General features: G+C 55.2%; 1 protein-coding gene across 1 annotated transcript in view; it reads right to left on the reverse strand.

Moving 5' to 3' along the window:
• Positions 1-1,036: 1,036 nt before the first annotated feature.
• ETV6 (ETS variant transcription factor 6) overlaps positions 1,037-27,404 on the reverse strand; it is an 84,570-nt gene continuing 58,202 nt past the window's right edge. Inside the window, exons 3-8 of the mRNA XM_088470602.1 lie at positions 20,663-20,827; positions 18,675-18,809; positions 17,972-18,508; positions 15,926-16,068; positions 15,356-15,456; positions 1,037-1,961 (exon numbers count right to left, since the gene is read on the reverse strand). Of these exons, the coding sequence (XP_088326728.1) occupies positions 1,856-1,961; positions 15,356-15,456; positions 15,926-16,068; positions 17,972-18,508; positions 18,675-18,809; positions 20,663-20,827 (1,187 nt within the window). The 3' untranslated portion in view covers positions 1,037-1,855. The remainder of the gene's footprint in view (positions 1,962-15,355; positions 15,457-15,925; positions 16,069-17,971; positions 18,509-18,674; positions 18,810-20,662; positions 20,828-27,404) is intronic.

Here is a 27,404-nt window from a genome sequence, read left to right on the forward strand (position 1 = left end):
AGACAACCAAGTGACGTGGTCGATGACGCTGCTTTGTTAATTATGCACGCCCTTAAAACGCCCGTTTGGCACGCCTTCGTTCGGATCTCCGCTCCCCGTTTTCAAGCACTTTCCCGTTACCACCCACAAACGCCTCATTCTGTCACTCAAATTAGCAGGCATTTGCTATTTTGCGAGCGCTCGATTTCCGACCGCAATGACTGGTTGGCGCATGCGCATTACGACCCATACGCATGCGCAGATATGCGAACATCGCTCGGAGCGAACGAGCGGCCGCTTACGAGCGGCTCTGAATCAGGCCCGGAGACTGAAAGTCCTCAGAAGCCTGGTTCTTACAAGCGCGACTCTTTTTGTTGGTGCGTTGGTTAATCAAAGATTTTCTGAGCTCAGTGATATGGCGCATACACGCGGTCAGATTTTTCTTCAGATCTGAACGATAACTATTTAAAAAATCGTTCAATCGTTCATATCTGAAGGAAATTCTGACATACCTGACATGTCTAAACGATGTGCGTTCCCGATGGTCAGATAACGATATCTGACATCTGATGTGTTTGCAGTCAGTTTTGGACGATTTCAGTCATTTTCATGCAGTCAAAAATCGATAGTAGTTCAAATCGTTGGTCCAATCGTTCATCTGACACATTTGACCGTGTGTATGCTCCATAAGAAATCCTTCAATGTTGCTGATGTTCCGGCTAGTTTGGGCCGCCAATTGAATGTGTGCATATACAAGTGGGCGTCCTTATGTTCGCGGAGCGACAGTATTGCGATGGCATTTTTGCATATGATCGCTTGTGATAGCAATTCTGCGAGCCATCAGGCCTTCTGTCTCTGTCAGCAGAGATCTGAGCAGTAAACTTAGAGGTTTCCACCGCTCCGCAAAACCTAGGACCACATACTGTGCGCATTGTAGATAAAATAAAATAAGTGCCTCAGTAATAACATAGGTTCCTAGTGGATTGCTGCTATCTCGTAACTACTAACAGTGTAAGCGGGGGGTACACGGTAACAATCAGACACAGAGACAAATTCGTGGCACTGTCAAATCAGGTTTCATATATTTTTTTTTTTCTGTACAACAAATCATTGGTTAAAAAAAACAAAACAAACCCCCAAAAAAACAAAAATTCTAAAAATAAAAATATAGAAAAACAGCCTAAAAATTAGAAATCCCGTCATTGCCAGACAACTTAATCCCCCCCGTACATATGAACGGCTCGCATTTTTTTTTTCTGGAACGAAAAAACACGTGTTCATGTCGGAGGAGGCAACGCAAACAGGAAACTGCTGAGCGCTAACAGGAAGTTATGGCGTGAATACAGAGCAGGTCGCAGGCAATAAGCGATGATGTCACAAGGAAGGCGTGGAATCATGCGCCACCTCTCGGCACGCCGCGTTTGGAAGCAGTGACAGAGGCCGCCGGTAGATTATGTGAACGTAGACCGTAGACAAAAGGAGTCTAGTGCAATTTACAAGTGATACAAAAAGATTCGAGAAAAGTTGTGTCAAAAAAGCGAAGGGGGCGCACTGATCCGAATCCCAATGCGCCAGCCCGGTCACAGTGCGTCGTCCCCAGTATCTTTCTCCAGTGCAAATACTTCCAAAAATACGAGCTGTAAAGGAATAGGATTGAATAGTCTCTTGGTGGAGGCAGCGCACAGCCTCTCCCCTCAGAGTACCGGGAACCGGCCACGTCATGCGGGTATACGTCCAACACTGGCCTTAAATGTCCATTGTAGAGGGGAGAGGGGCTGCACTCATTGTCCAGGCAGTACACATCCAGCGTGTGTTTCCAGTCCTTGTGATGCCTCCACCCGCTCAGACACTGCGCAATATGTCTCATTATTACGTCTCAGCATTCATCTTCCTGATACATCTGCTCGTCCAGCTCCTGAGATTCCAGATGCTCCAGCCGATCCGTCCTCCCGCTCATTATCTCATCCGGTGTCTTCATGAACCTGCGGGGAATGAGGAAAGGTTTATTATCACTGGAGGTTTCGCATGTTGGGCCGACGTTCACCTGCTGGGTAGGAGACTGGGATGATGTGTGCGTACTGGCTAGGAGACTGGGCTGATGTGTGCGTACTGGCTAGGAGACTGGGCTGATGTGTGCTCGCTGGCTAGGAGACTGGGCTGACGTTCACCTGCTGGGTAGGAGACTGGGCTGACGTGTGCCTGCTGGAGACTGGGCTGACGTGTGCCTTCTGGCTAGGAGACTGGGCTGACGTGTGCCTTTTGGCTAGGAGACTGGGCCGACATTCACCTGCTGGGTAGGAGATTGTGCTTGCGTGTGAGCACATGCATGTCAGCCCAGTCTCTTACCCAGCGAGCACACATCGGCCAGTTCTCCTAGCCAGTACGCACACGTCAGCCCAATCTCCTAGCCAGAAGGCACACGTCAGCCCAGTCTCCTAGCCAGCACGCACGCTAGGAGACTGGGCTGACATTCACCTGCTGGGTAGGAGACTGGGCTGACGTGTGCGTGCTGGCTAGGAGACTGGGCTGACGTGTGCCTTCTGGCTAGGAGACTGGGCCAATGTTCACCTGCTGGGTAGGAGATTGTGCTTACGTGTGCGTACTGGCTAGGAGAACTGGCCGATGTGTGCTCGCTGGGTAAGAGACTGGGCTGACGTGTGCCTGCTGGCTAGGAGACTGGGCTGACGTGTGCCTGCTGGCTAGGAGACTGGGCTGACGTGTGCCTGCTGGCTAGGAGACTGGGCTGACGTGTGCCTGCTGGCTAGGAGACTATGCTGACGTGTGCATGCTGGCTAGGAGACTATGCTGACGTGTGCCTGCTGGCCAGGAGACTGGGCTGACGTGTGCCTGCTGGCTAGGAGACTGGGCTGACGTGTGCCTGCTGGCTAGGAGACTATGCTGACGTGTGCCTGCTGGCTAGGAGACTGGGCTGATATGTGCTGCTGGGTAGGAGACTGGGCTGATGTGTATGTGCTGGCTAGGAGACTGGGCTGACGTGTGCATGCTGGCTAGGAGACTGGGCTGACGTGTGCCTGCTGGCTAGGAGACTGGGCTGATGTGTGCTCGCTGGCTAGGAGACTATGCTGACGTGTGCCTGCTGGCTAGGAGACTGGGCTGACGTGCTCGCTGGCTAGGAGACTGGGCTGACGTGTGCCTGCTGGCTAGGAGACTGGGCCAATGTTCACCTGCTGGGTAGGAGATTGGGCTGACGTATGCCTTCTGGCTAGGAGAACTGGCCGATGTGTGCTCGCTGGGTAAGAGACTGGGCTGACGTGTGCCTGCTGGCTAGGAGAATGGGCTGACGTGTGCCTGCTGGTTAGGAGACTGGACTGACGTGTGCCTGCTGGCTAGGAGACTGGACTGACGTTCACCTGCTGGCTAGGAGACTGGGCTGATGTATATGTGCTGGCTAGGAGACTGGGATGACGTGTGCCTGCTGGCTAGGAGACTGGGCCAATGTTCACCTGCTGGGTAGGAGACTGGGCTGACGTGTGCCTACTGGCAAGGAGACTGGGCTGACGTGTGCCTGCTGGCTAGGAAACTGGGCTGACGTGTGCCTGCTGGCTAGGAGACTGGGCCAATGTTCACCTGCTGGGTAGGAGACTGGGCTGATGTGTATGTGCTGGCTAGGAGACTGGGCTGACGTGTGCCTGCTGGCTAGGAGACTGGGCTGACGTTCGCCTGCTGGGTAGGAGACTGGGCTGATGTGTATGTGCTGGCTAGGAGACTGGGCTGATGTGTGCTCGCTGGCTAGGAGACTGGGCTGACGTGTGCCTGGTGGAGACTGGGCTGACGTGTGCCTGCTGGAGACTGGGCTGACGTGTGCCTTCTGGCTAGGAGACTGGGCTGACGTGTGCCTTTTGGCTAGGAGACTGGGCCGACATTCACCTGCTGGGTAGGAGACTGGGCTGACGTGTGCGTGCTGGCTAGGAGACAGGGCTGACGTGTGCCTTCTGGCTAGGAGACTGGGCCAATGTTCACCTGCTGGGTAAGAGACTGGGCTGACGTGTGCCTGCTGGCTAGGAGACTGGGCTGACGTGTGCCTACTGGCTAGGAGACTGGGCTGACGTGTGCCTGCTGGCTAGGAGACTGAGCTGACGTGTGCGTGCTGGCTAGGAGACTGGGCTGACGTGTGCCCTCTGGCTAGGAGACTGGGCCAATGTTCACCTGCTGGGTAGGAGACTGGGCTGACGTGTGCCTTCTGGCTAGGAGACTGGGCTGACGTGTGCATGCTGGCTAGGAGACTATGCTGACATGTGCCTGCTGGCTAGGAGACTGGGCTGACATGTGCCTGCTGGCTAGGAGACTATGCTGACGTGTGCATGCTGGCTAGGAGACTATGCTGACGTGTGCCTGCTGGCTAGGAGACTGGGCTGATATGTGCTGCTGGCTAGGAGACCGGGCTGACGTGTGCCTGCTGGCTAGGAGACTGGGCTGATATGTGCTGCTGGGTAGGAGACTGGGCCAATGTTCACCTGCTGGGTAGGAGATTGGGCTGACGTATGCCTTCTGGCTAGGAGAACTGGCCGATGTGTGCTCGCTGGGTAAGAGACTGGGCTGACGTGTGCCTGCTGGCTAGGAGACCGGGCTGACGTGTGCCTGCTGGCTAGGAGACTGGGCTGACGTGTGCCTGCTGGCTAGGAGACTATGCTGACGTGTGCATGCTGGCTAGGAGACTGGGCTGATGTGTATGTGCTGGCTAGGAGAACTGGCCGATGTGTGCTCGCTGGCTAGGAGACAGGGCTGACGTGTGCCTTCTGGCTAGGAGACTGGGCCAATGTTCACCTGCTGGGTAAGAGACTGGGCTGACGTGTGCCTGCTGGCTAGGAGACTGGGCTGACGTGTGCCTGCTGGCTAGGAGACTGGGCTGACGTGTGCCTGCTGGCTAGGAGACTATGCTGACATGTGCCTGCTGGCTAGGAGACTGGGCTGACATGTGCCTGCTGGCTAGGAGACTATGCTGACGTGTGCATGCTGGCTAGGAGACTATGCTGACGTGTGCCTGCTGGCTAGGAGACTGGGCTGATATGTGCTGCTGGCTAGGAGACTGGGCTGACGTGTGCCCTCTGGCTAGAAGACTGGGCCAATGTTCACCTGCTGGGTAGGAGACTGGGCTGACGTGTGCCTTCTGGCTAGGAGACTGGGCTGACGTGTGCATGCTGGCTAGGAGACTATGCTGACATGTGCCTGCTGGCTAGGAGACTGGGCTGACATGTGCCTGCTGGCTAGGAGACTATGCTGACGTGTGCATGCTGGCTAGGAGACTATGCTGACGTGTGCCTGCTGGCTAGGAGACTGGGCTGATATGTGCTGCTGGCTAGGAGACCGGGCTGACGTGTGCCTGCTGGCTAGGAGACTGGGCTGATATGTGCTGCTGGGTAGGAGACTGGGCCAATGTTCACCTGCTGGGTAGGAGATTGGGCTGACGTATGCCTTCTGGCTAGGAGAACTGGCCGATGTGGGCTCGCTGGGTAAGAGACTGGGCTGACGTGTGCCTGCTGGCTAGGAGACTGGGCAGACGTGTGCCTGCTGGCTAGGAGACTATGCTGACGTGTGCATGCTGGCTAGGAGACTGGGCTGATGTGTATGTGCTGGCTAGGAGAACTGGCCGATGTGTGCTCGCTGGCTAGGAGACTGGGCTGACGTGTGCCTGCTGGCTAGGAGACTGGGCTGAAATGTGCTGCTGGCTAGGAGACTGGGCTGACGTGTGCCTTCTGGCTAGGAGACTGGGCCAATGTTCACCTGCTGGGTAGGAGATTGTGCTTACGTGTGCGTACTGGCTAGGAGAACTGGCCGATGTGTGCTCGCTGGGTAAGAGACTGGGCTGACGTGTGCCTGCTGGCTAGGAGACTGGGCTGACGTGTGCCTGCTGGCTAGGAGACTGGGCTGACGTGTGCCTGCTGGCTAGGAGACTATGCTGCCGTGTGCATGCTGGCTAGGAGACTATGCTGACGTGTGCATGCTGGCCAGGAGACTGGGCTGACGTGTGCCTGCTGGCTAGGAGACTGGGCTGACGTGTGCCTGCTGGCTAGGAGACTGGGCTGATATGTGCTGCTGGGTAGGAGACTGGGCTGATGTGTATGTGCTGGCTAGGAGACTGGGCTGACGTGTGCATGCTGGCTAGTAGACTGGGCTGACGTGTGCCTGCTGGCTAGGAGACTGGGCTGATGTGTGCTCGCTGGCTAGGAGACTATGCTGACGTGTGCCTGCTGGCTAGGAGAACTGGCCGATGTGTGCTCGCTGGCTAGGAGACTATGCTGACGTGTGCCTGCTGGCTAGGAGACTGGGCTGACGTGCTCGCTGGCTAGGAGACTGGGCTGACGTGTGCCTGCTGGCTAGGAGACTGGGCCAATGTTCACCTGCTGGGTAGGAGATTGGGCTGACGTATGCCTTCTGGCTAGGAGAACTGGCCGATGTGTGCTCGCTGGGTAAGAGACTGGGCTGACGTGTGCCTGCTGGCTAGGAGAATGGGCTGACGTGTGCCTGCTGGCTAGGAGACTGGACTGACGTGTGCCTGCTGGCTAGGAGACTGGACTGAGGTTCACCTGCTGGCTAGGAGACTGGGCTGATGTATATGTGCTGGCTAGGAGACTGGGATGACGTGTGCCTGCTGGCTAGGAGACTGGGCCAATGTTCACCTGCTGGGTAGGAGACTGGGCCAATGTTCACCTGCTGGGTAGGAGACTGGGCTGACGTGTGCCTACTGGCAAGGAGACTGGGCTAACGTGTGCCTGCTGGCTAGGAGACTGGGCTGACGTGTGCCTGCTGGCTAGGAGACTGGGCTGACGTTCACCTGCTGGGTAGGAGACTGGGCTGATGTGTATGTGCTGGCTAGGAGACTGGGCTGACGTGTGCTCGCTGGCTAGGAGACTGGGCTGACGTGTGCCTGGTGGAGACTGGGCTGACGTGTGCCTGCTGGAGACTGGGCTGACGTGTGCCTTCTGGCTAGGAGACTGGGCTGACGTGTGCCTTTTGGCTAGGAGACTGGGCCGACATTCACCTGCTGGGTAGGAGACTGGGCTGACGTGTGCGTGCTGGCTAGGAGACAGGGCTGACGTGTGCCTTCTGGCTAGGAGACTGGGCCAATGTTCACCTGTTGGGTAAGAGACTGGGCTGACGTGTGCCTGCTGGCTAGGAGACTGGGCTGACGTGTGCCTACTGGCTAGGAGACTGGGCTGACGTGTGCCTGCTGGCTAGGAGACTGAGCTGACGTGTGCCTGCTGGCTAGGAGACTGGGCTGACGTGTGCCCTCTGGCTAGGAGACTGGGCCAATGTTCACCTGCTGGGTAGGAGACTGGGCTGACGTGTGCCTTCTGGCTAGGAGACTGGGCTGACGTGTGCCTGCTGGCTAGGAGACTGGGCTGACGTGTGCCTGCTGGCTAGGAGACTATGCTGACGTGTGCATGCTGGCTAGGAGACTGGGCTGATGTGTATGTGCTGGCTAGGAGAACTGGCCGATGTGTGCTCGCTGGCTAGGAGACTGGGCTGACGTGTGCCTGCTGGCTAGGAGACTGGGCAGATATGTGCTGCTGGCTAGGAGACTGGGCTGACGTGTGCCTTCTGGCTAGGAGACTGGGCTGACGTGTGCATGCTGGCTAGGAGACTGGGCAGCGTGTGCCTGCTGGCTAGGAGACTATGCTGACGTGTGCATGCTGGCTAGGAGACTGGGCTGACGTGTGCCTGTTGGCTAGGAGAATGGGCTGACGTGTGCCTGCTGGCTAGGAGACTGGACTGACGTGTGCCTGCTGGCTAGGAGACTGGACTGACGTTCACCTGCTGGGTAGGAGACTGGGCTGATGTATATGTGCTGGCTAGGAGACTGGGCTGACGTGTGCCTGCTGGCTAGGAGACTGGGCCAATGTTCACCTGCTGGGTAGGAGACTGGGCTGATGTGTATGTGCTGGCTAGGAGACTGGGCTGACGTGTGCATGCTGGCTAGGAGACTGGGCTGACGTGTGCCTGCTGGCTAGGAGACTGGGCTGACGTGTGCCTGCTGGCTAGGAGACTGGGCCAATGTTCACCTGCTGGGTAGGAGACTGGGCTGATGTGTATGTGCTGGCTAGGAGACTGGGCTGACGTGTGCATGCTGGCTAGGAGACTGGGCTGACGTGTGCCTGCTGGCTAGGAGACTATGCTGACGTGTGCCTGCTGGCTAGGAGACTGGGCTGACGTGCTCGCTGGCTAGGAGACTGGGCTGACGTGTGTCTGCTGGCTAGGAGACTGGGCCAATGTTCACGTGCTGGGTAGGAGATTGTGCTTACGTGTGCGTACTGGCTAGGAGAACTGGCCGATGTGTGCTCGCTGGGTAAGAGACTGGGCTGACGTGTGCCTGCTGGCTAGGAGACTGGGCAGACGTGTGCCTACTGGCTAGGAGACTGGGCTGACGTGTGCCTGCTGGCAAGGAGACTGGGCGACGTGTGCGTGCTGGCTAGGAGACTGGGCTGACGTGTGCGTGCTGGCTAGGAGACTGGGCTGACGTGTGCCCTCTGGCTAGGAGACTGGGCCAATGTTCACCTGCTGGGTAGGAGATTGTGCTTACGTGTGCGTACTGGCTAGGAGACTGGGCTGATATGTGCTGCTGGGTAGGAGACTGGGCTGATGTGTATGTGCTGGCTAGGAGACTGGGCTGACGTGTGCCTTCTGGCTAGGAGACTGGGCTGACGTGTGCATGCTGGCTAGGAGACTATGCTGACGTGTGCCTGCTGGCAAGGAGACTGGGCTGACGTGCTCGCTGGCTAGGAGACTGGGCTGACGTGTGCCTGCTGGCTAGGAGACTGGGCAATGTTCACCTGCTGGGTAGGAGCTTGGGCTGACGTATGTCTTCTGGCTAGGAGAACTGGCCGATGTGTGCTCGCTGGGTAAGAGACTGGGCTGACGTGTGCCTGCTGGTTAGGAGACTGGGCTGACGTGTGCCTGCTGGCTAGGAGACTATGCTGACGTGTGCCTGCTGGCTAGGAGACTGGGCTGACGTGTGCCTGCTGGCTAGGAGACTGGGCTGACGTGTGCCTGCTGGCTAGGAGACTGGGCTGACGTGTGCCTGCTGGCTAGGAGACTGGGCTGATGTTCACCTGCTGGGTAGGAGACTGGGCTGATGTATATGTGCTGGCTAGGAGACTGGGCTGACGTGTGCCTTCTGGCTAGGAGACTGGGCCAATGTTCACCTGCTGGGTAGGAGACTGGGCTGATGTGTATGTGCTGGCTAGGAGACTGGGCTGACGTGTGCATGCTGGCTAGGAGACTGGGCTGACGTGTGCCTGCTGGCTAGGAGACTATGCTGACGTGTGCCTGCTGGCTAGGAGACTGGGCTGACGTGTGCCTGCTGGTTAGGAGACTATGCTGACGTGTGCCTGCTGGCTAGGAGACTATGCTGACGTGTGCCTGCTGGCTAGGAGACTGGGCTGACGTGCTCGCTGGCTAGGAGACTGGGCTGACGTGTGCCTGCTGGCTAGGAGACTGGGCCAATGTTCACCTGCTGGGTAGGAGATTGGGCTGACGTATGCCTTCTGGCTAGGAGAACTGGCCGATGTGTGCTCGCTGGGTAAGAGACTGGGCTGACGTGTGCCTGCTGGCTAGGAGACTGGGCTGACGTGTGCTCGCTGGCCAGGAGACTATGCTGACGTGTGCCTGCTGGCTAGGAGACTATGCTGACGTGTGCCTGCTGGTTAGGAGACTATGCTGATGTGTGCCTGCTGGCTAGGAGACTATGCTGACGTGTGCCTGCTGGCTAGGAGACTGGGCTGACGTGTGCTCGCTGGCCAGGAGACTGGGCTGACGTGTGCCTGCTGGCTAGGAGACTGGGCCAATGTTCACCTGCTGGGTAGGAGATTGGGCTGACGTATGCCTTTTGGCTAGCAGAACTGGCCGATGTGTGCTCGCTGGGTAAGAGACTGGGCTGACATGTGCCTTCTGGCTAGGAGACTGGGCTGACGTGTGCCTGCTGGCTAGGAGACTGGGCTGACGTGTGCCTGCTGGCTAGGAGATTGGGCTGACGTGTGCCTGCTGGCTAGGAGACTGGGCCAATGTTCACTTGCTGGCAAGGAGACTGGGCTGACGTGTGCCTTCTGGCTAGGAGACTGGGCCAATGTTCACCTGCTGGGTAGGAGACTGGGCTGATGTGTATGTGCTGGCTAGGACACTGGGCTGACGTGTGCATGCTGGCTAGGAGACTGGGCTGACGTGTGCCTGCTGGCTAGGAGACTATGCTGACGTGTGCTTGCTGGCTAGGAGACTATGCTGACGTGTGCCTGCTGGCTAGGAGACTGGGCAGACGTGTGCCTGCTGGCTAGGAGACTATGCTGACGTGTGCCTGCTGGCTAGGAGACTATTCTGACGTGTGCCTGCTGGCTAGGAGACTGGGCTGACGTGCTCGCTGGCTAGGAGACTGGGCTGATGTGTGCCTGCTGGCTAGGAGACTGGGCCAATGTTCACCTGCTGGGTAGGAGATTGGGCTGACGTATGCCTTCTGGCTTGGAGTACTGGCCGATGTGTGCTCGCTGGGTAAGAGACTGGGCTGACGTGTTCCTGCTGGCTAGGAGACTGGGCTGACGTGTGCTCGCTGGCCAGGAGACTATGATGACGTGTGCCTGCTGGCTAGGATACTATGCTGACGTGTGCCTGCTGGCTAGGAGACTATGCTGACGTGTGCCTGCTGGCTAGGAGACTATGCTGACGTGTGCCTGCTGGCTAGAAGACTATGCTGACGTGTGCCTGCTGGCTAGGAGACCGGGCTGACGTGTGCCTGCTGGCTAGGAGAAAGGGCTGACGTGTGCCTGCTGGCTAGGAGAAAGGGCTGACGTGCTCGCTGGCTAGGAGACTGGGCTGACGTGCTCGCTGGCTAGGAGACTGGGCTGACGTGCTCGCTGGCTAGGAGACTGGGCTGACGTGTGCCTGCTGGCTAGGAGACTGGGCCAATGTTCACCTGCTGGGTAGGAGATTGGGCTGACGTATGCCTTTTGGCTAGGAGAACTGGCCGATGTGTGCTCGCTGGGTAAGAGACTGGGCTGACGTGTGCCTGCTGGCTAGGAGACTATGCTGACGTGTGCCTGCTGGCTAGGAGACTGGGCTGACGTCTGCCTGCTGGCTAGGAGACTATGCTGACATGTGCCTGCTGGCTAGGAGACTGGGCTGACGTCTGCCTGCTGGCTAGGAGACTGGGCTGACGTGTGCCTGCTGGCTAGGAGACTGGGCTGACGTGTGCCTGCTGGCTAGGAGACTATGCTGACGTGTGCCTGCTGGCTAGGAGACTGGGCTGACGTGTGCCTGCTGGCTAGGAGACTGGGCTGACGTGTGCCTGCTGGCTAGGAGACTGGGCTGACGTGTGCCAGCTGGCTAGGAGACTGGGCTGACGTGTGCCTGCTGGCTAGGAGACTGGGCTGACGTGTGCCTGCTGGCTAGGAGACTGGGCTGACGTGTGCCTGCTGGCTAGGAGACTATGCTGACGTGTGCATGCTGGCTAGGAGACTGGGCTGACGTGTGCCTGCTGGCTAGGAGACTGGGCTGACGTGTGCCTGCTGGCTAGGAGACTGGGCTGACGTGTGCCTGCTGGCTAGGAGAATGGGCTGACGTGTGCCTTCTGGCTAGGAGACTGGGCTGACGTGTGCCTTCTGGCTAGGAGACTGGGCTGACGTGTGTATGCTGGCTAGGAGACAGGGCTGATATGTGCTGCTGGCTAGGAGACTGGGCTGACGTTCACCTGCTGGGTAGGAGACTGGGCTGATGTGTATGTGCTGGCTAGGAGACTGGGCTGACGTGTGCCTTCTGGCTAGGAGACTGGGCTGACGTGTGTATGCTGGCTAGGAGACTATGCTGACGTGTGCCTGCTGGCTAGGAGACTGGGCTGACGTGCTCGCTGGCTAGGAGACTGGGCTGACGTGTGCCTGCTGGCTAGGAGACTGGGCCAATGTTCACCTGCTGGGTAGGAGATTGGGCTGACGTATGCCTTCTGGCTAGGAGAACTGGCCGATGTGTGCTCGCTGGGTAAGAGACTGGGCTGACGTGTGCCGGCTGGCTAGGAGACTGGGCTGACGTGTGCCGGCTGGCTAGGAGACAGGGCTGATATGTGCTGCTGGCTAGGAGACTGGGCTGACGTTCACCTGCTGGGTAGGAGACTGGGCTGATGTGTATGTGCTGGCTAGGAGACTGGGCTGACGTGTGTATGCTGGCTAGGAGACTATGCTGACGTGTGCCTGCTGGCTAGGAGACTGGGCTGACGTGCTCGCTGGCTAGGAGACTGGGCTGACGTGTGCCTGCTGGCTAGGAGACTGGGCCAATGTTCACCTGCTGGCTAGGAGACTATGCTGACGTGTGCCTGCTGGCTAGGAGACTGGGCTGACGTGCTCGCTGGCTAGGAGACTGGGCTGACGTATGCCTTCTGGCTAGGAGAACTGGCCGATGTGTGCTCGCTGGGTAAGAGACTGGGCTGACGTGTGCCTGCTGGTTAGGAGACTGGGCTGACGTGTGCCTGCTGGCTAGGAGACTATGCTGACGTGTGCATGCTGGCTAGGAGACTGGGCTGACGTGTGCCTGCTGGCTAGGAGACTGAGCTGACGTGTGCCTGCTGGCTAGGAGACTATGCTGACGTGTGCCTGCTGGCTAGGAGACTGGGCTGACGTGTGCCTGCTGGCTAGGAGACTATGCTGACGTGTGCCTGCTGGCTAGGAGACTATGCTGACGTGTGCCTGCTGGCTAGGAGACTGGGCTGACGTGCTCGCTGGCTAGGAGACTGGGCTGACGTTTGCCTGCTGGCTAGGAGACTGGGCTGACGTGTGCCTGCTGGCTAGGAGACTGGGCTGACGTGTGCCTGCTGGCTAGGAGACTGGGCCAATGTTCACCTGCTGGGTAGGAGATTGGGCTGACGTATGCCTTCTGGCTAGGAGAACTGGCCGATGTGTGCTCGCTGGGTAAGAGACTGGGCTGACGTGTGCTCGCTGGCCAGGAGACTATGATGACGTGTGCCTGCTGGCTAGGAGACCGGGCTGACGTGTGCCTGCTGGCTAGGAGACCGGGCTGACGTGCTCGCTGGCTAGGAGACTGGGCTGACGTGCTCGCTGGCTAGGAGACTGGGCTGACGTGCTCGCTGGCTAGGAGACTGGGCTGACGTGCTCGCTGGCTAGGAGATTGGGCTGACGTGTGCCTGCTGCCTAGGAGACTGGGCCAATGTTCACCTGCTGGGTAGGAGATTGGGCTGACGTATGCCTTTTGGCTAGGAGAACTGGCCGATGTGTGCTCGCTGGGTAAGAGACTGGGCTGACGTGTGCCTTCTGGCTAGGAGACTGGGCTGACGTGTGCCTGCTGGCTAGGAGACTGGGCTGACGTGTGCCTGCTGGCTAGGAGACTGGGCTGACGTGTGCCTGTTGGCTAGGAGACTATGCTGACGTGTGCCTGCTGGCTAGGAGACTATGCTGACGTGTGCCTGCTGGCTAGGAGACTGGGCTGACGTGCTCGCTGGCTAGGAGACTGGGCTGACGTGCTCGCTGGCTAGGAGACTGGGCTGACGTGTGCCTGCTGGCTAGGAGCCTGGGCCAATGTTCACCTGCTGGGTAGGAGTGTGGCTGACGTATGCCTTCTGGCTAGGAGAACTGGCCGATGTGTGCTCGCTGGGTAAGAGACTGGGCTGACGTGTGCCTGCTGGCTAGGAGACTGGGCTGACGTGTGCCTGCTGGCTAGGAGACTATGCCGACGTGTGCCTGCTGGCTAGGAGACTATGCCGACGTGTGCCTGCTGGCTAGGAGAGTATGCTGACGTGTGCCTGCTGGCTAGGAGACTGGGCTGACGTGTGCCTGCTGGCTAGGAGACTGGGCTGACGTGTGCCTGCTGGCTAGGAGACTGGGCTGACGTGTGCCTGCTGGCTAGTAGACTGGGCTGACGTGTGCCTGCTGGCTAGGAGTCTATGCTGACGTGTGCCTGCTGGCTAGGAGACTGGGCTGACGTGTGCCTGCTGGCTAGTAGACTGGGCTGACGTGTGCCTGCTGGCTAGGAGACTGGGCTGACGTGTGCCTGCTGGCTAGGAGACTGGGCTGACGTGTGCCTGCTGGCTAGGAGACTGGGCTGACGTGTGCCTGCTGGCTAGGAGACTGGGCTGACGTGTGCCTGCTGGCTAGGAGACTGGGCTGACGTGTGCCTGCTGGCTAGGAGACTGGGCTGACGTGTGCCTGCTGGCTAGGAGACTGGGCTGACGTGTGCCTGCTGGCTAGGAGACTGGGCTGACGTGTGCCTGCTGGCTAGGAGACTGGGCTGACGTGTGCCTGCTGGCTAGGAGACTGGGCTGACGTGTGCCTGCTGGCTAGGAGACTGGGCTGACGTGTGCCTGCTGGCTAGGAGACTGGGCTGACGTGTGCCTGCTGGCTAGGAGACTGGGCTGACGTGTGCCTGCTGGCTAGGAGACTGGGCTGACGTGTGCCTGCTGGCTAGGAGACTGGGCTGACGTGTGCCTGCTGGCTAGGAGACTGGGCTGACGTGTGCCTGCTGGCTAGGAGACTGGGCTGACGTGTGCCTGCTGGCTAGGAGACTGGGCTGACGTGTGCCTGCTGGCTAGGAGACTGGGCTGACGTGTGCCTGCTGGCTAGGAGACTGGGCTGACGTGTGCCTGCTGGCTAGGAGACTGGGCTGACGTGTGCCTGCTGGCTAGGAGATTGGGCTGACGTGTGCCTGCTGGCTAGGAGACTGGGCTGACGTGTGCCTGCTGGCTAGGAGACTGGGCTGACGTGTGCCTTCTGGCTAGGAGACTGGGCTGACGTGTGCCTGCTGGCTAGGAGACTGGGCTGACGTGTGCCTGCTGGCTAGGAGACTGGGCTGACGTGTGCCTGTTGGCTAGGAGACTATGCTGACGTGTGCCTGCTGGCTAGGAGACTATGCTGACGTGTGCCTGCTGGCTAGGAGACTGGGCTGACGTGCTCGCTGGCTAGGAGACTGGGCTGACGTGCTCGCTGGCTAGGAGACTGGGCTGACGTGTGCCTGCTGGCTAGGAGCCTGGGCCAATGTTCACCTGCTGGGTAGGAGTGTGGCTGACGTATGCCTTCTGGCTAGGAGAACTGGCCGATGTGTGCCTGCTGGCTAGGAGACTGGGCTGACGTGTGCCTGCTGGCTAGGAGACTGGGCTGACGTGTGCCTGCTGGCTAGGAGACCGGGCTGACGTGTGCCTGCAGGCTAGGAGACTGGGCTGACGTGTAATGTGTGATCTATGCGGACACCCCTATGTATGGCAGTAACTACTGGCAATCAGCATGTACCTAACAGTGGCCTTAGCTGGAAAATAGAACCAAACGGCAGCCTGTGAATAACAGACTATAAATAACCATCCATTTTGTATGTTATTCTCCTGTACAGGCTATGGGAAAACACCACGTCACCGGCTCTGGCCAGGGCCGGGTACCGTTACCTGAAGAGTAAGCGCTGGCCGGGTTCCTTACGGATTATGTTCAATTTGTAGTAATGGCGGAGCGCCCGGGACATCTTCTCATACGTCATGTTTGTCCTGTTCTGTGTATGGAGGAGAGAGAGAGAGAGAGGAATAAGCAGCTGTCTGCATGGAGAGCGAGGAGACCGGCGTACAGGAAGAGACAGACCAGGGAACCGCCATGGAGGACAGGAAGAGACAGACCAGGGAACCGCCATGGAAGACAGGAAGAGACAGACCAGGGAACCGCCATGGAAGACAGGAAGAGACAGACCAGGAGGACAGGAAGAGACAGACCAGGAGGACAGGAAGAGACAGACCAGGGAACCGCCATGGAAGACAGGAAGAGACAGACCAGGGAACCGCCATGGAAGACAGGAAGAGACAGGCCAGGAGGACAGGAAGAGACAGACCAGGGAACCGCCATGGAAGACAGGAAGAGACAGACTAGGGAACCGCCATGTAAGACAGGAAGAGACAGACCAGGAGGACAGGAAGAGACAGACCAGGGAACCGCCATGGAAGAAACACTACAGGAGGCGCGTGTAATACCTTATGGTTCCCCCACAGACGCGCCAATCCATTGGGGTCCATGATTCGGAAAACCATCGACTCCTTATCTTCCCAGCGGATAAAGTTTTCGTATCTGGTGTCAGACAGGAGCTGGTAGACGTAATCCCAGAGCAGCCGGCAGTCTGGGGAGACGCGAAGACAACGGGGGAATGAGGCAAAGATCATACAAATACATACTGTATACATTACTATATACAAAGAGTGACCACTACATTCACCACACACCTCTAGTACTGAGTACCCCCGCACCCTTTGCCGCAGAACAGCCTGAATTCCCTGAGGCGTGGATACGACGAGGCGCTAATACATTATGACTCTGGCACATGGTGACAAGATGGCGTCGCGCAGTTGGTGCACATTTATGCTCTGAATCCCCCGTTCCTCCTCATCCCAAAGCTGCTCTATTGAGACCTGGTGACTTTGGCGCCCGTTGGGGTACAAGGACCTTACTGTCATGTACATGGTACCAGCGTGAGACGACGTGCGCTGTGTGACATGGGGGGAGATGCATCAAGCTTTGGAGAGAGAAAATGGAGAAGTTGCCCATAGCAACCAATCAGCTACTAACGGACATGTCACAGACTGTGCTGGATAAATGACAGAAGCTGATTGGCTAATTTAGGTAACTTCTGGCCTTATCTCTCCTTAGGCCGCATGCGATGCCTCCCCCGCTCCCTACACTAATACCTCTAATCCCCACATATCACACCGGGTCCCGCGCTCCCTACACTAATACCTCTAATCCCCACATATCACACCGGGTCCCCCGCTCCCTACACTAATACCTCTAATCCCCACATATCACACCGGGTCACCCTGCTCCCTTCACTAATATCTCTAATCCCCACATATCACACCGGGTCCCCCTCTCCCTACACTAATATCTCTAATCCCCACATATCACACCGGGTCCCCCGCTCCCTACACTAATATCTCTAATCCCCACATATCACACCGGGTCCCCCGCTCCCTACACTAATATCTCTAATCCCCGCATATCACACCGGGTCCCCCGATCCCTACACTAATATCTGTAATCCCCATATATCACACCGGGTCCCACGCTCCCTACACTAAAACCTCTAATCCCCACATATCACACCGGATCCCCCACTCCCTACACTAGTATCTCCAATCCCCACATATCACACCGGGTCCCCCTGCTCCCTACACTAATACCTCTAATCCCCACATATCACACCGGGTCCCCGCTCCCTACACTAATATCTCTAATCCCCACATATCACACCGGGTCCCCACGCTCCCTACACTAATATCTCTAATCCCCACATATCACACCGGGTCCCCCGCTCCCTACACTAATACCTCTAATCCCCACATATCACACCGGGTCCCACGCTCCCTACACTAAAACCTCTAATCCCCACATATCACACCGGATCCCCCACTCCCTACACTAGTATCTCCAATCCCCACATATCACACGGGTCCCCCTGCTCCCTACACTAATATCTCTAATCCCCACATATCACACCGGGTCCCCGCTCCCTACACTAGTATCTCCAATCACCACATATCACACCGGATCCCCCTGCTCCCTACACTAATATCTCTAATCCCCACATATCACACCGGGTCCCCGCTCCCTACACTAATATCTCTAATCCCCACATATCACACCGGGTCCCCCTGCTCCCTACACTAATATCTCTAATCCCCACATATCACACCGGGTCCCCACGCTCCCTACACTAATATCTCTAATCCCCACATATCAGACCGGGTCCCCACGCTCCCTACACTAATACCTCTAATCCCCACATATCACACCGGGTCCCCCGCTCCCTACACTAATACCTCTAATCCCCACATATCACACCGGGTCCCCGCTCCCTACACTAATGCCTCTAATCCCCACATATCACACCGGGGCACCCGCTCCCTACACTAATATCTCTAATCCCCACATATCACACCGGTTCCCGCGCTCCCTACACTAATACCTCTAATCCCCACATATCACCCTGACGTGTTACACGCCCGTCGGGCGCTCAGATAACATACCCGCTATTCTTCCCATGGGGATGGTCTGCTCCTCGGGGGGAGAGATGGAGACCATGACGTGATTCATGTACGCCATCTCCTCTCTGTGAGATAAGTTCATGGGTTTGCCCTCTCGCTGCTGCCCGTCATCTGCTCCCAGCCGCGGCTGCTTAAATTCCACAGGATGGCGCGGATTGAGGAGCAGCGGGTGCATGATGGGGCTGGGCATGAGCTGGATGACCCGGGGGTTTTCCTGCCGCGGGCTGCTGGCTTTGGGCAGAGTATCGGCGGGACAGTGGTTGGCTTCGGCAGGGGACACGGATAAGGGGTAAGGATCCTGGGGGTGGTGGTTGGTTTCACTTTGCAAGCGGTGGAGGCGTTCTGCGGGGGAGGGACGACGGAGGTTGCTGTCCAGTGGTGAGCGCAGTGGGCGGGGCTCAGGGGAGGGGTGGTGGTTAGAAGACAGAGGGGAGTGGGATCGATGTCGTAGCTCTATAGTGGGGGTATTCTGCGGGTGGACATCGGAGGGCGCTCTCGGGGGTCTGTGATGAAGGTGGTCTAGAAGAAAAAAAGAAAAAATAGAAAATATTAATGGGATGAACAGAATCACTAATTCCTCCCGTCATCGCTGCGCAATACTCTGCCCCTGGTAACGCTCTGCAGCCAGGAGAGGAATACGACCACTCAGAATGCCGCAGAGACACCACAGGCTGGGAGCGCTTACCGTCATGGTGGTTGTGGGGGAGCAGAACCTCGGGCTGGCCGTGGAGAGAGTTTCCAGTGTGATACACAGATGAATGAGCCAGCCGGGGTCTACGCTGTCGCAGGATGTGCTGCAGAACCTCGTACAAAACGTCACCTGCACCGCAAGATACATGTGTTACTACTGTTATGTGCACAACACTCTATACACACATTTCAGTACACACAGGGCATCATGTCATTACCCTACAGGGCCGAGGTGTATACCGCTGTTTTATAATATTACTTCTCAGCAGCACAGAGTATATCAGGAGATGAGTGATGTGTCAGTGAGGACAGGGCTGCATGTGACAGGGGCAGTGACATGATGTGAGGAGGGGAATGGAGGCAGCAGGAAGCCACAGACTGAGAGTTATATAGTGGGAGGAGCAGGGTCCCCAGCAGCACAGAGTATATCAGGAGATGAGTGATGTGTTAGTGAGGACAGGGCTGCATGTGACGGGGGCAGTGACATGATGTGAGGAGAGGAATGGGGGCAGCAGGAAGTCACAGACTGAGAGTTATATAGTGGGAGGAGCAGAGTCCCCAGCAGCACAGAGTATATAAGGAGATGAGGGATGTGTTAGTGAGGATAGGGCTGCATGTGACAGGGGCAGTGACATGATGTGAGGAGGGGAATGGAGGCAGCAGGAAGCCACAGACTGAGAGTTATATAGTGGGAGGAGCAGAGTCCCCAGCAGCACAGAGTATATCAGGAGATGAGTGATGTGTTAGTGAGGACAGGGCTGCAAGTGACAGGGGCAGTGACATGATGTGAGGAGGGGAATGGAGGCAGCAGGAAGTCACAGACTGAGAGTTATATAGTGGGAGGAGCAGGGTCCCCAGCAGCACAGAGTATATCAGGAGATGAGTGATGTGTTAGTGAGGACAGGGCTGCATGTGACAGTGGCAGTGACATGATGTGAGGAGGGGAATGGAGGCAGCAGGAAGCCACAGACTGAGAGTTATATAGTGGGATGAGCAGGGTCCCCAGCAGCACAGAGTAGGGATATGAGGCTCAAACACTGATACAGGAAGACTGATGTCAAATGCACTTTTGTACCCAACTTATTTCCTTATATTCGCTTGTTTTGTTACTTAGTATTTACACATCCACATTAATAGTAGTGATGCAGGAATTTTGGATGGAAGGACTCTGACCATGTGATGTGCCCAGTTACTCATTGGGGCCATATTTATAATAGAACCCTGTTACATACTACAGTTTTATGTAATGGTCAATAGGGGGCGCCAAGGTATAATGAAATACAAATATATTGTATTTCCTTGATAATTACTCTCCTGCTGTCTGTCAGCTAAAACTAAGGGGGAACAGTCTCTCATAGCAACCAAGCAGCATTTATCATTCATTGACTGTGCTAGATAAATGATAGCTAGAAGCTGATTGGGCAACCTCTCCACTTTACGGCCGGGATGTACCAACGTGAAGAATGCGGTAAAACCGTTTTCGGGGGCATTACCGCATTTCTCAAATGTACTGAGGACTGGCATGCGATGCATTCTGGTGCTTCGTCCCGGTGTGTAACGCCCACTTCTTTTCGTGATGCCTCCCCTGAGGGGGATACAATCGGATCCCTCCCATCTCCTTCTGCGGCACGCATCCTGTCACGCATACACAGAAGGATGCCAGAGAGACTTCTGGGTGTTAAACTCGGAAGTCCCTCCATCCAAGGGCATCGCAAAGGGTCTGCCGCTCCGATCGGGAGCGCTGTGCTTTGCAATTTTATTCGCATTTCTAAGTACATACCGCGGTAATCAACTGCAGTAAGTACCCGATAAGAGGCGGGATGTACAGCATTGCAGAAGCGATTCTTAGTACATCCCACCCTATCTATTTACAGGTTTGTCACAACTCCCCCTAATAATGGTAAAAGTCTTTGATACGGCCAGTCACAATAGCTGTGCTGCGACTCGCCGCGCCGGAGCGTCAGGATGTAACACTCTAGTCACCTGAGTGAGCGCAGCGGTATCTGAAGTCTTCCTTGGTGAGGAGGAGCAGGGCTTTGCCATTCATCTCAAACGTGTTATTCTCGATCGGATGCAGAGAGAACTCGCTCTCCGCCCAGCGCAGCCACTGACACACGTCATCCCGCGACCAGTGCGAAGGGGGGAGACCTGCAACAAAACAGTATCAGGAAGATAATTAATATTTTTTGCTCTTTACGTGACTCCGCCCCCAGACCTCACGGGGATTCTGCGCAGAATGCAACTTTTTGTTTTTCAGGCTCATTTTACGTATTTGGATGCGCAACGCGTCCGACTCTACAAGAGCCCCTCATCCTTAAAATCAGCATTAGACCAACACAAAGGGGAAAGTATAACATAGAGGGTGTGAGAACCTTTTATCATCTGTTAGTGGTAGTAGCAGCTGCCCCGCACTGCACCTCATCTCTCCAGGAAGCTCCTGTTTGGAGGAGGAAATTTCCTGCGGTCAAACAGACATGTCTGTGAGCTGTTATCACACGGTGCAGCCCCGGCCGGGGAGCCCAGTGTCCATGGAAACCACATGAAAACACGGCCTTGCTCAGGAGCGGTAACGTGTAGACGGAGGTTGCTGGATTTCAGTACTTAACCGTTTGCACCAGATGATGACGAGAGCTGGGCCGTAATAAGATATCTTGTACACAGGCCACAGTGCCCCCTTCTATTCTCATGCACAAACCAACATCTGTAAATTATATGTATATGCTGATATATAAGACGCAAGTGATCCAACAGCAGCAGAATGCAAAGTACATTTTCTTTTTTACATTCGATTTTTACAACAAACACAAATACTGGAGAGATCTGCCCCAGACTGGCACATTATAGGACCCCCCGCTGCCAAACCGGACTTAGGGCCTGATTCAGAGCCGCTCGTTCGCTCCGAGCGATGTTCGCACAACTGTGCATGCGTATGGGTTGTAATGCGCATGCGCCAACCAGTCATTGCTGTTGGAAATTGTGTGCTCGCAAAATAGCGAATGCCTGCTAATTTGAGTGACAGGATGAGGCGTTTGTGGGTGGTAACAGGGGAAGGTGCTTGAAAACGGGGAGTGGAGATCCGAACGCAGGCGTGCCAAACGGTCAAAACGGGCGTTTTAAGGGTGTGCATAATTAACAAAGCAGCGTCATCGGCCACGTCACTTGGTTGTCTTTTAGCCTGAACTGCTCGCATGATTGCGGTAGGAAAATGCAACCACAAGCACTGCGAGCAGTTCAGACGCCTTTCGATGTACTCGATTAATCTAATAAATAGCGGAGATGACGTAGGATGCGAGCGGCCAGGTTTTTTTTTTAAAAAAATAGCGAGCGCATGTTTCGTTCGCTCGTTCAGACATAGAGGCGTCAACAGACCGCAATGAGCGAGCGCTCTATTTAAATATCTGGCCCCTTTTTCTGAACGAGCGAGCGCAAATAGCGTCCGGCTCTGAATCAGGCCCTTAATCCCTGCTCATGTAATAATACTACGCAACACTGAGAAGAACAGACTGACCGGCTCCTGCCTCAAATTAAAATCTACATGTATAATATCATTGTAGAGAAATACTGTATGTGTTTTTAAGCAGCGAGTATTTTCCTTATTTACGGCACCTGCCTATAGAACATAACAACTTCTATACTGTATAATTAGACAGTATATAGAGTTGCAGGTCAGCCGTCACACATATGTAATGCGCTTGCAGTCTGGCACGGTTCTGCTACCTGCGTTCCTGCGTAGTCATGGCTGAAGTCATACACCTGAGAGCTCAATTCAGATCCGCTCGCTAGATGTGTTCGCACGCAGCCAAAGTATGCAAATCCCGCAATCGCACGGCAAGGCATTAGTACGCCCACTATGACTTGGCGTGCAATCGGGGTGTGTATTTAGACGCCCACTTTCCCTTAGTAACACACGTCATCTCCAGGAAGCGTATGCAACAATCGGTAGCATCGAGTACCATCGGAAGTGTACGCAGCACTTGTGGCTGACCATACCCTACCGCACGCACTGCGAGTGCTGCTGTGTGTAATTCAGCCATGTGACGTGTACGCTGACGCTGCGTCTTAATTATGCACGCCTCTGAAACGGCGTTAAGACGCACAGACATGCCTGCGTTCGCACCACCACACCCCCGTTTCCATCGACCAACCCCTGTCGCCACCCACAAACGACTCTTCCTGTCACTCAATCTAGCGAGGTGGCTATGCGCTGCGAGCGACCGTTTCCCGATCGATTGGACTAGTTCGCGCACTGCGTCTTTTTGCATGCGCACATTGCAAACATCGGCAGGCTACGTGCGAACGCAGCCTAGTGAGCGGGTCTGAATGGGACCCTTAGTTTGAAGCAGCAATGCGGCCTGTGCATACTCGGTTTTATAAGGCAGGGGGTGCAAGACCCCAGAGGCACAAAACTGCTTTTTTCTAGAGAACATTAAATACCTAAGGGGTCCCTGTCAGCCTCTGGCATGCTGGATCTTGTAGTTCCATCACAAGAAATTATTTATATAGCGCGTACATATTCCGCAGCGCTTTACAGAGAATATTTGGACATTCACACCAGTGGAGCTTACACTCTATATTGCCTACCACCAGTACCTATAGATGGACAGAGGCATCGGACGGATAATGAATACATTATTTGGGTTTGCTTTGATGCATGCTTTAGGTAATTTCCCTGTTACTAAAAACCAACCCCAGCATCTTCCTAATATCTGTGCGATGGGCCCTAGTACTGAGAGGAACGTCACCCGCCCCCCTCGCTGCTGTGTCATAGAATGAGGAAGCCGTAGATTTGGCACAGGCACAGCGGAGGGCTGGTAAGACCTAAGAATGGTCACACCCAGATACGTTATCAGCACCGTCTACCCCTGGAAACTCCCCGCAATCTGATTATCATCGTCTCCCACAGGGTGGTCACATGAAAATATTTCTCCCCGAGACAAACAGCTCTCTGCCGAGATGCCTCAATGTGACTGTATTCATATTTACACACAGCCTGTTATTGGTTATATCCTATTAATCCTGAGAATCAGATCCTCCCTCTGCGCTGTAACTTTACAGTTCCCTGCACTCAGCGCTGGATTAAGGCTTGTGGGGGTCCCTACCAATAAAATAAGCTGCCGATGTTTCTAATACTGTGTAAATGCTCCCAGTTCACATTATGCCACAGTGACCCCCACACTGGCAATATGGGTATGTATGTGTGTGGGCCCCCCATTGTGTGGGGTCCCCGAGGCGATCACCCTGCTGCTCTGTTGCTATTCCGGTTCTGTCTGCGCTCTTCACCAATTAGCCGAACGTGTTTATTTACTCTGCGGACAAAGGGGTCTATTTACTAAGCAGTGTTAGGAGACAGAGGGCCTGATTCAGACCCGCTCATAAGCCGGCGCTCGTTCGCTCTGAGCGATGTTCGCACAACTGCGCATGTGTATGGTTCCCAATGCGCGTGCGCCAACCAGTAATTGCGGTCGGAAATTGTGCGCTCGTAAAACAACGAGGGGCTGCTAATTTGAGTGACAGAATGTACCGTTTGTGGGTGGTAACAGGGGAAGGTGCTTGAAAACAGGGGAGTGGAGATCCGAACGCAGGCGTGCCAAATGGTCAAAACGGCGTTTAATGGATGTGTATAATTAGTAAAGGAGCGTCATCGACCACGTCACTTGGTTGTCTTTTAGCCTGAACTGCTCGCAGTGATAGCGGGAAGTAAATCCTACCACAAGCACTGCGAGCAGTTCAGATGCCTTTCAATGTTCCCGATTAATCTAATAAATAACGGAGATGACGTGTGATGCGAACGGCAAAGGGGCGCCTTTACAAAATAGCGAGCGCATTTATCGGACGCTTGCTCAGACATAGAGGCGTCCACACACCGCAAAGAGCGAGCGCTCAATTTAAATATCTGGCCACTTTTTAAGAACGAGCGACCGCAAATAGCGTCCGGGTCTGAATCAGGCCCAGAGTGTAAAGTGATAAAGTACCAGCCAATCAGCTCCTAACTGCCATCTCACAGGTTGTGTTTGAAAAATGACAGTTGATAGCTGACTGGCTGGTACCTTATCACTTTCTTATCACTTTTCACACTGTCTCCTAACACTGCTTAGTAAATAGACCCCAAAGTCAGGGAGCTAAACAGGCGCATATGTCTCCCCAAAACGTGCGCAATCCCCCAGAGCCATCCGATCCGCAGATGGACCTGATCATGACCCACGTGTTACTAAGATTTGGAAGATTTTAATTTAAAAAAAAAACAAAACATTTTAAGATGTTGCTGTAACAACAGAATAGCGGCCACGCGCACACTCAGATTATAGGAATAGTATTTTAGGATTTCCTTGGCCGGGGTTTTGTATGTCCGTTAGTCCAGAGCTGAAGGGGTTCAGTCACCAGAGAGAGAACAGATGTCTGATAGTGGATTACATTCGGCATCCCACTAGGAAATGCAGGTTCCATCCAAGAAGTCGGTGGCAGGAAACCTCATCGGCCCACGCAGGAAATTCTTTCCACTTCACGTCCTCCTATAGGAAATTTCCCTGGAAGGGAACTCATTAACCACTTCTGTGAGCCGTCTCCGTGGGAACGTTCAGCGTCTTCATCTCCATTTTCTACCGATAATTCACAATCACTATGAAAAATATTTCTGAATTGAAAGTTATGACGTAATTAGCGCAGCGTTGTCCAAGCTCTCTGTGGTGGGGGGCCTTATATAATGCAACGCGCTCCTTTATAATAGCGAGCCAGGCCGTGGCTCATTTATCAGCGGCACATACAATAACCACACGTGGTACAGTGATACTTGTATGATTGGCGTAGAGTGACGTGTGTGAATTCGCAATGTGCATGCCCAGGACAGTGTACGCTGGCAGGTACGTCCAGGCAGATTTGCGCGATCCTGACAATTATACCCGCCTCCACCTGGATGGATGGAGCAGGAGAGTACCGGTGGAGTTTGCGCAACTGTGAACTCTTTCAGCCCATAAATAAACACGCATATACGTGGGCGATCAGAGACAGGTGCGATTAGGATAAGACAGTGATGACGGGCGCCTGCAAATGGGTGCTGATTGCGTACCGATTGGTGCATTCTTCGTTGCTTCGGCGTAGATTTTGCTTTCTGGGGGTGGTTATGCAATTTTCTTTTCTTGCCCATGTGAGATGGGGAGTTGTTATTGCTGTATTACAGAGGCCGCACGGTCTGTATGGAATATATATACACGAGACCGGTAGTCGGGATGCCAGTAACATTCAGTCGTATATATTCCAGCGTCGCATCTCAAGTGATGTTGGGATTCCGGCGCTGGTATTCTGGCCGTGGTCGGTATTTCCTCCAGAATTGTATCTACATCCCATCTGTAGTTACACTGAGGCAGAATAGTGCATTTATTATTTTGCGCATAAACAATGAGATAGTTGCATTTAGGTAAAATTATTTTCCTGTAGCCCACTGGGGACACTGCAACCACCAAGGGGTACAGAGCGCAGTGCAGGAACCCCTGAGCACTGTAACATTACAGGCCGAGACTCCTCCCCCAGCGGCTGCCTGAGAACAAGTTTACAATTTGGGCGCAAGTGGCGTGTAAGTGTCCGTGATGTGCGCCAGGCATAAACTAGACACGTAATGCTACAGCTGCTGACCGGAAACACATCTCCGGGGTGGGAAGTGGGAAAATGCCATCTTTGTGCGCATTTTTTTAGGACAATTTACGCCAATCTTGTGAGCGACTCTACATTATCCCCTCAGACCGCATCTATCACGACCGGACGTGTACAATTCTACCTAGATTTACATAGTAAATTTTGGGATAAGAAAACGCCAAGAAGTTACCTCAGTTGACCTTTCGCACAACACAGAAACACGAGAACGGTCTATGGTGGAAAACACCAATAATACAGAGACGTAAACACTGCAACCCGCCCACTACCGAGAGGTGACGAGGACCAAGCGCCCGGGGTCTTCGGTGTGGACGGTGTCGGGGCGTATCTTGTTACGTTATCAGCATGCCAGTCAGTCTCTTTCCTACGATGCCCTCGTCTCTTATCAGCCCATTTCTGCTTCCTGTGCAGCCTCACACCTCCATGAACTGGTTTCTCCCTCAGTGCCAATGTCTTTCAGCGCTAGCGGTGTGTGGCATCGCCGCAATAGGTGGGGCACCTTGATCCCAGAGAGATACGGGGCGCAGGCCGTGTGGAGGTCCAAATGACAAGTAAAACAAATGGATTCTAGGGAGTGATGCTGCAGCCATGTCTCCCTTATATGACTCAGGACCTGCCATCATTACGGTATACGTTTAGGAAGCCGGCGGACGCAATGCCGACCGCCGGCTTCCCGACTGCTTAATCCCGGCCAGGGTTAAATGACAGGCGTTATTACATGGGGCAGCACCTATCAATCAATCTGCTTCTGCTATTAAAAAGTACAGGACGACACCCAAACACCAAGAACATATGCAGGGTCAAAGGTACAGAGCAAGGGCGTATTTAGAGAGGTGGGGGCCCGTGTTCACTCACCGTCCGGGGCCCCCTCCTCTCTCTCTCTCTCTCCGGTGGCCGCGGCGCACTGACAGGTTCAGTAGACTTCGGGCATTAGTCTGTGCCCGGAGTCTACTGAGGGCGATTTCCCTATGGCAGCGGCGGCCATTTTCCAGGCATTCTGCGTTGCGCCTCTCCAGCTGACGTGGGACTTCGGAGAGGTAAGTATTAGAAAGTATGGGTGCAGGGTGCGCGGTGTGGGCCT

This window comes from Taudactylus pleione, unplaced genomic scaffold (genome assembly GCF_031769625.1).
Source record: "Taudactylus pleione unplaced genomic scaffold, aTauple2 ptg000101l, whole genome shotgun sequence".
NCBI classification, from domain to species: Eukaryota; Metazoa; Chordata; class Amphibia; order Anura; family Myobatrachidae; genus Taudactylus; species Taudactylus pleione.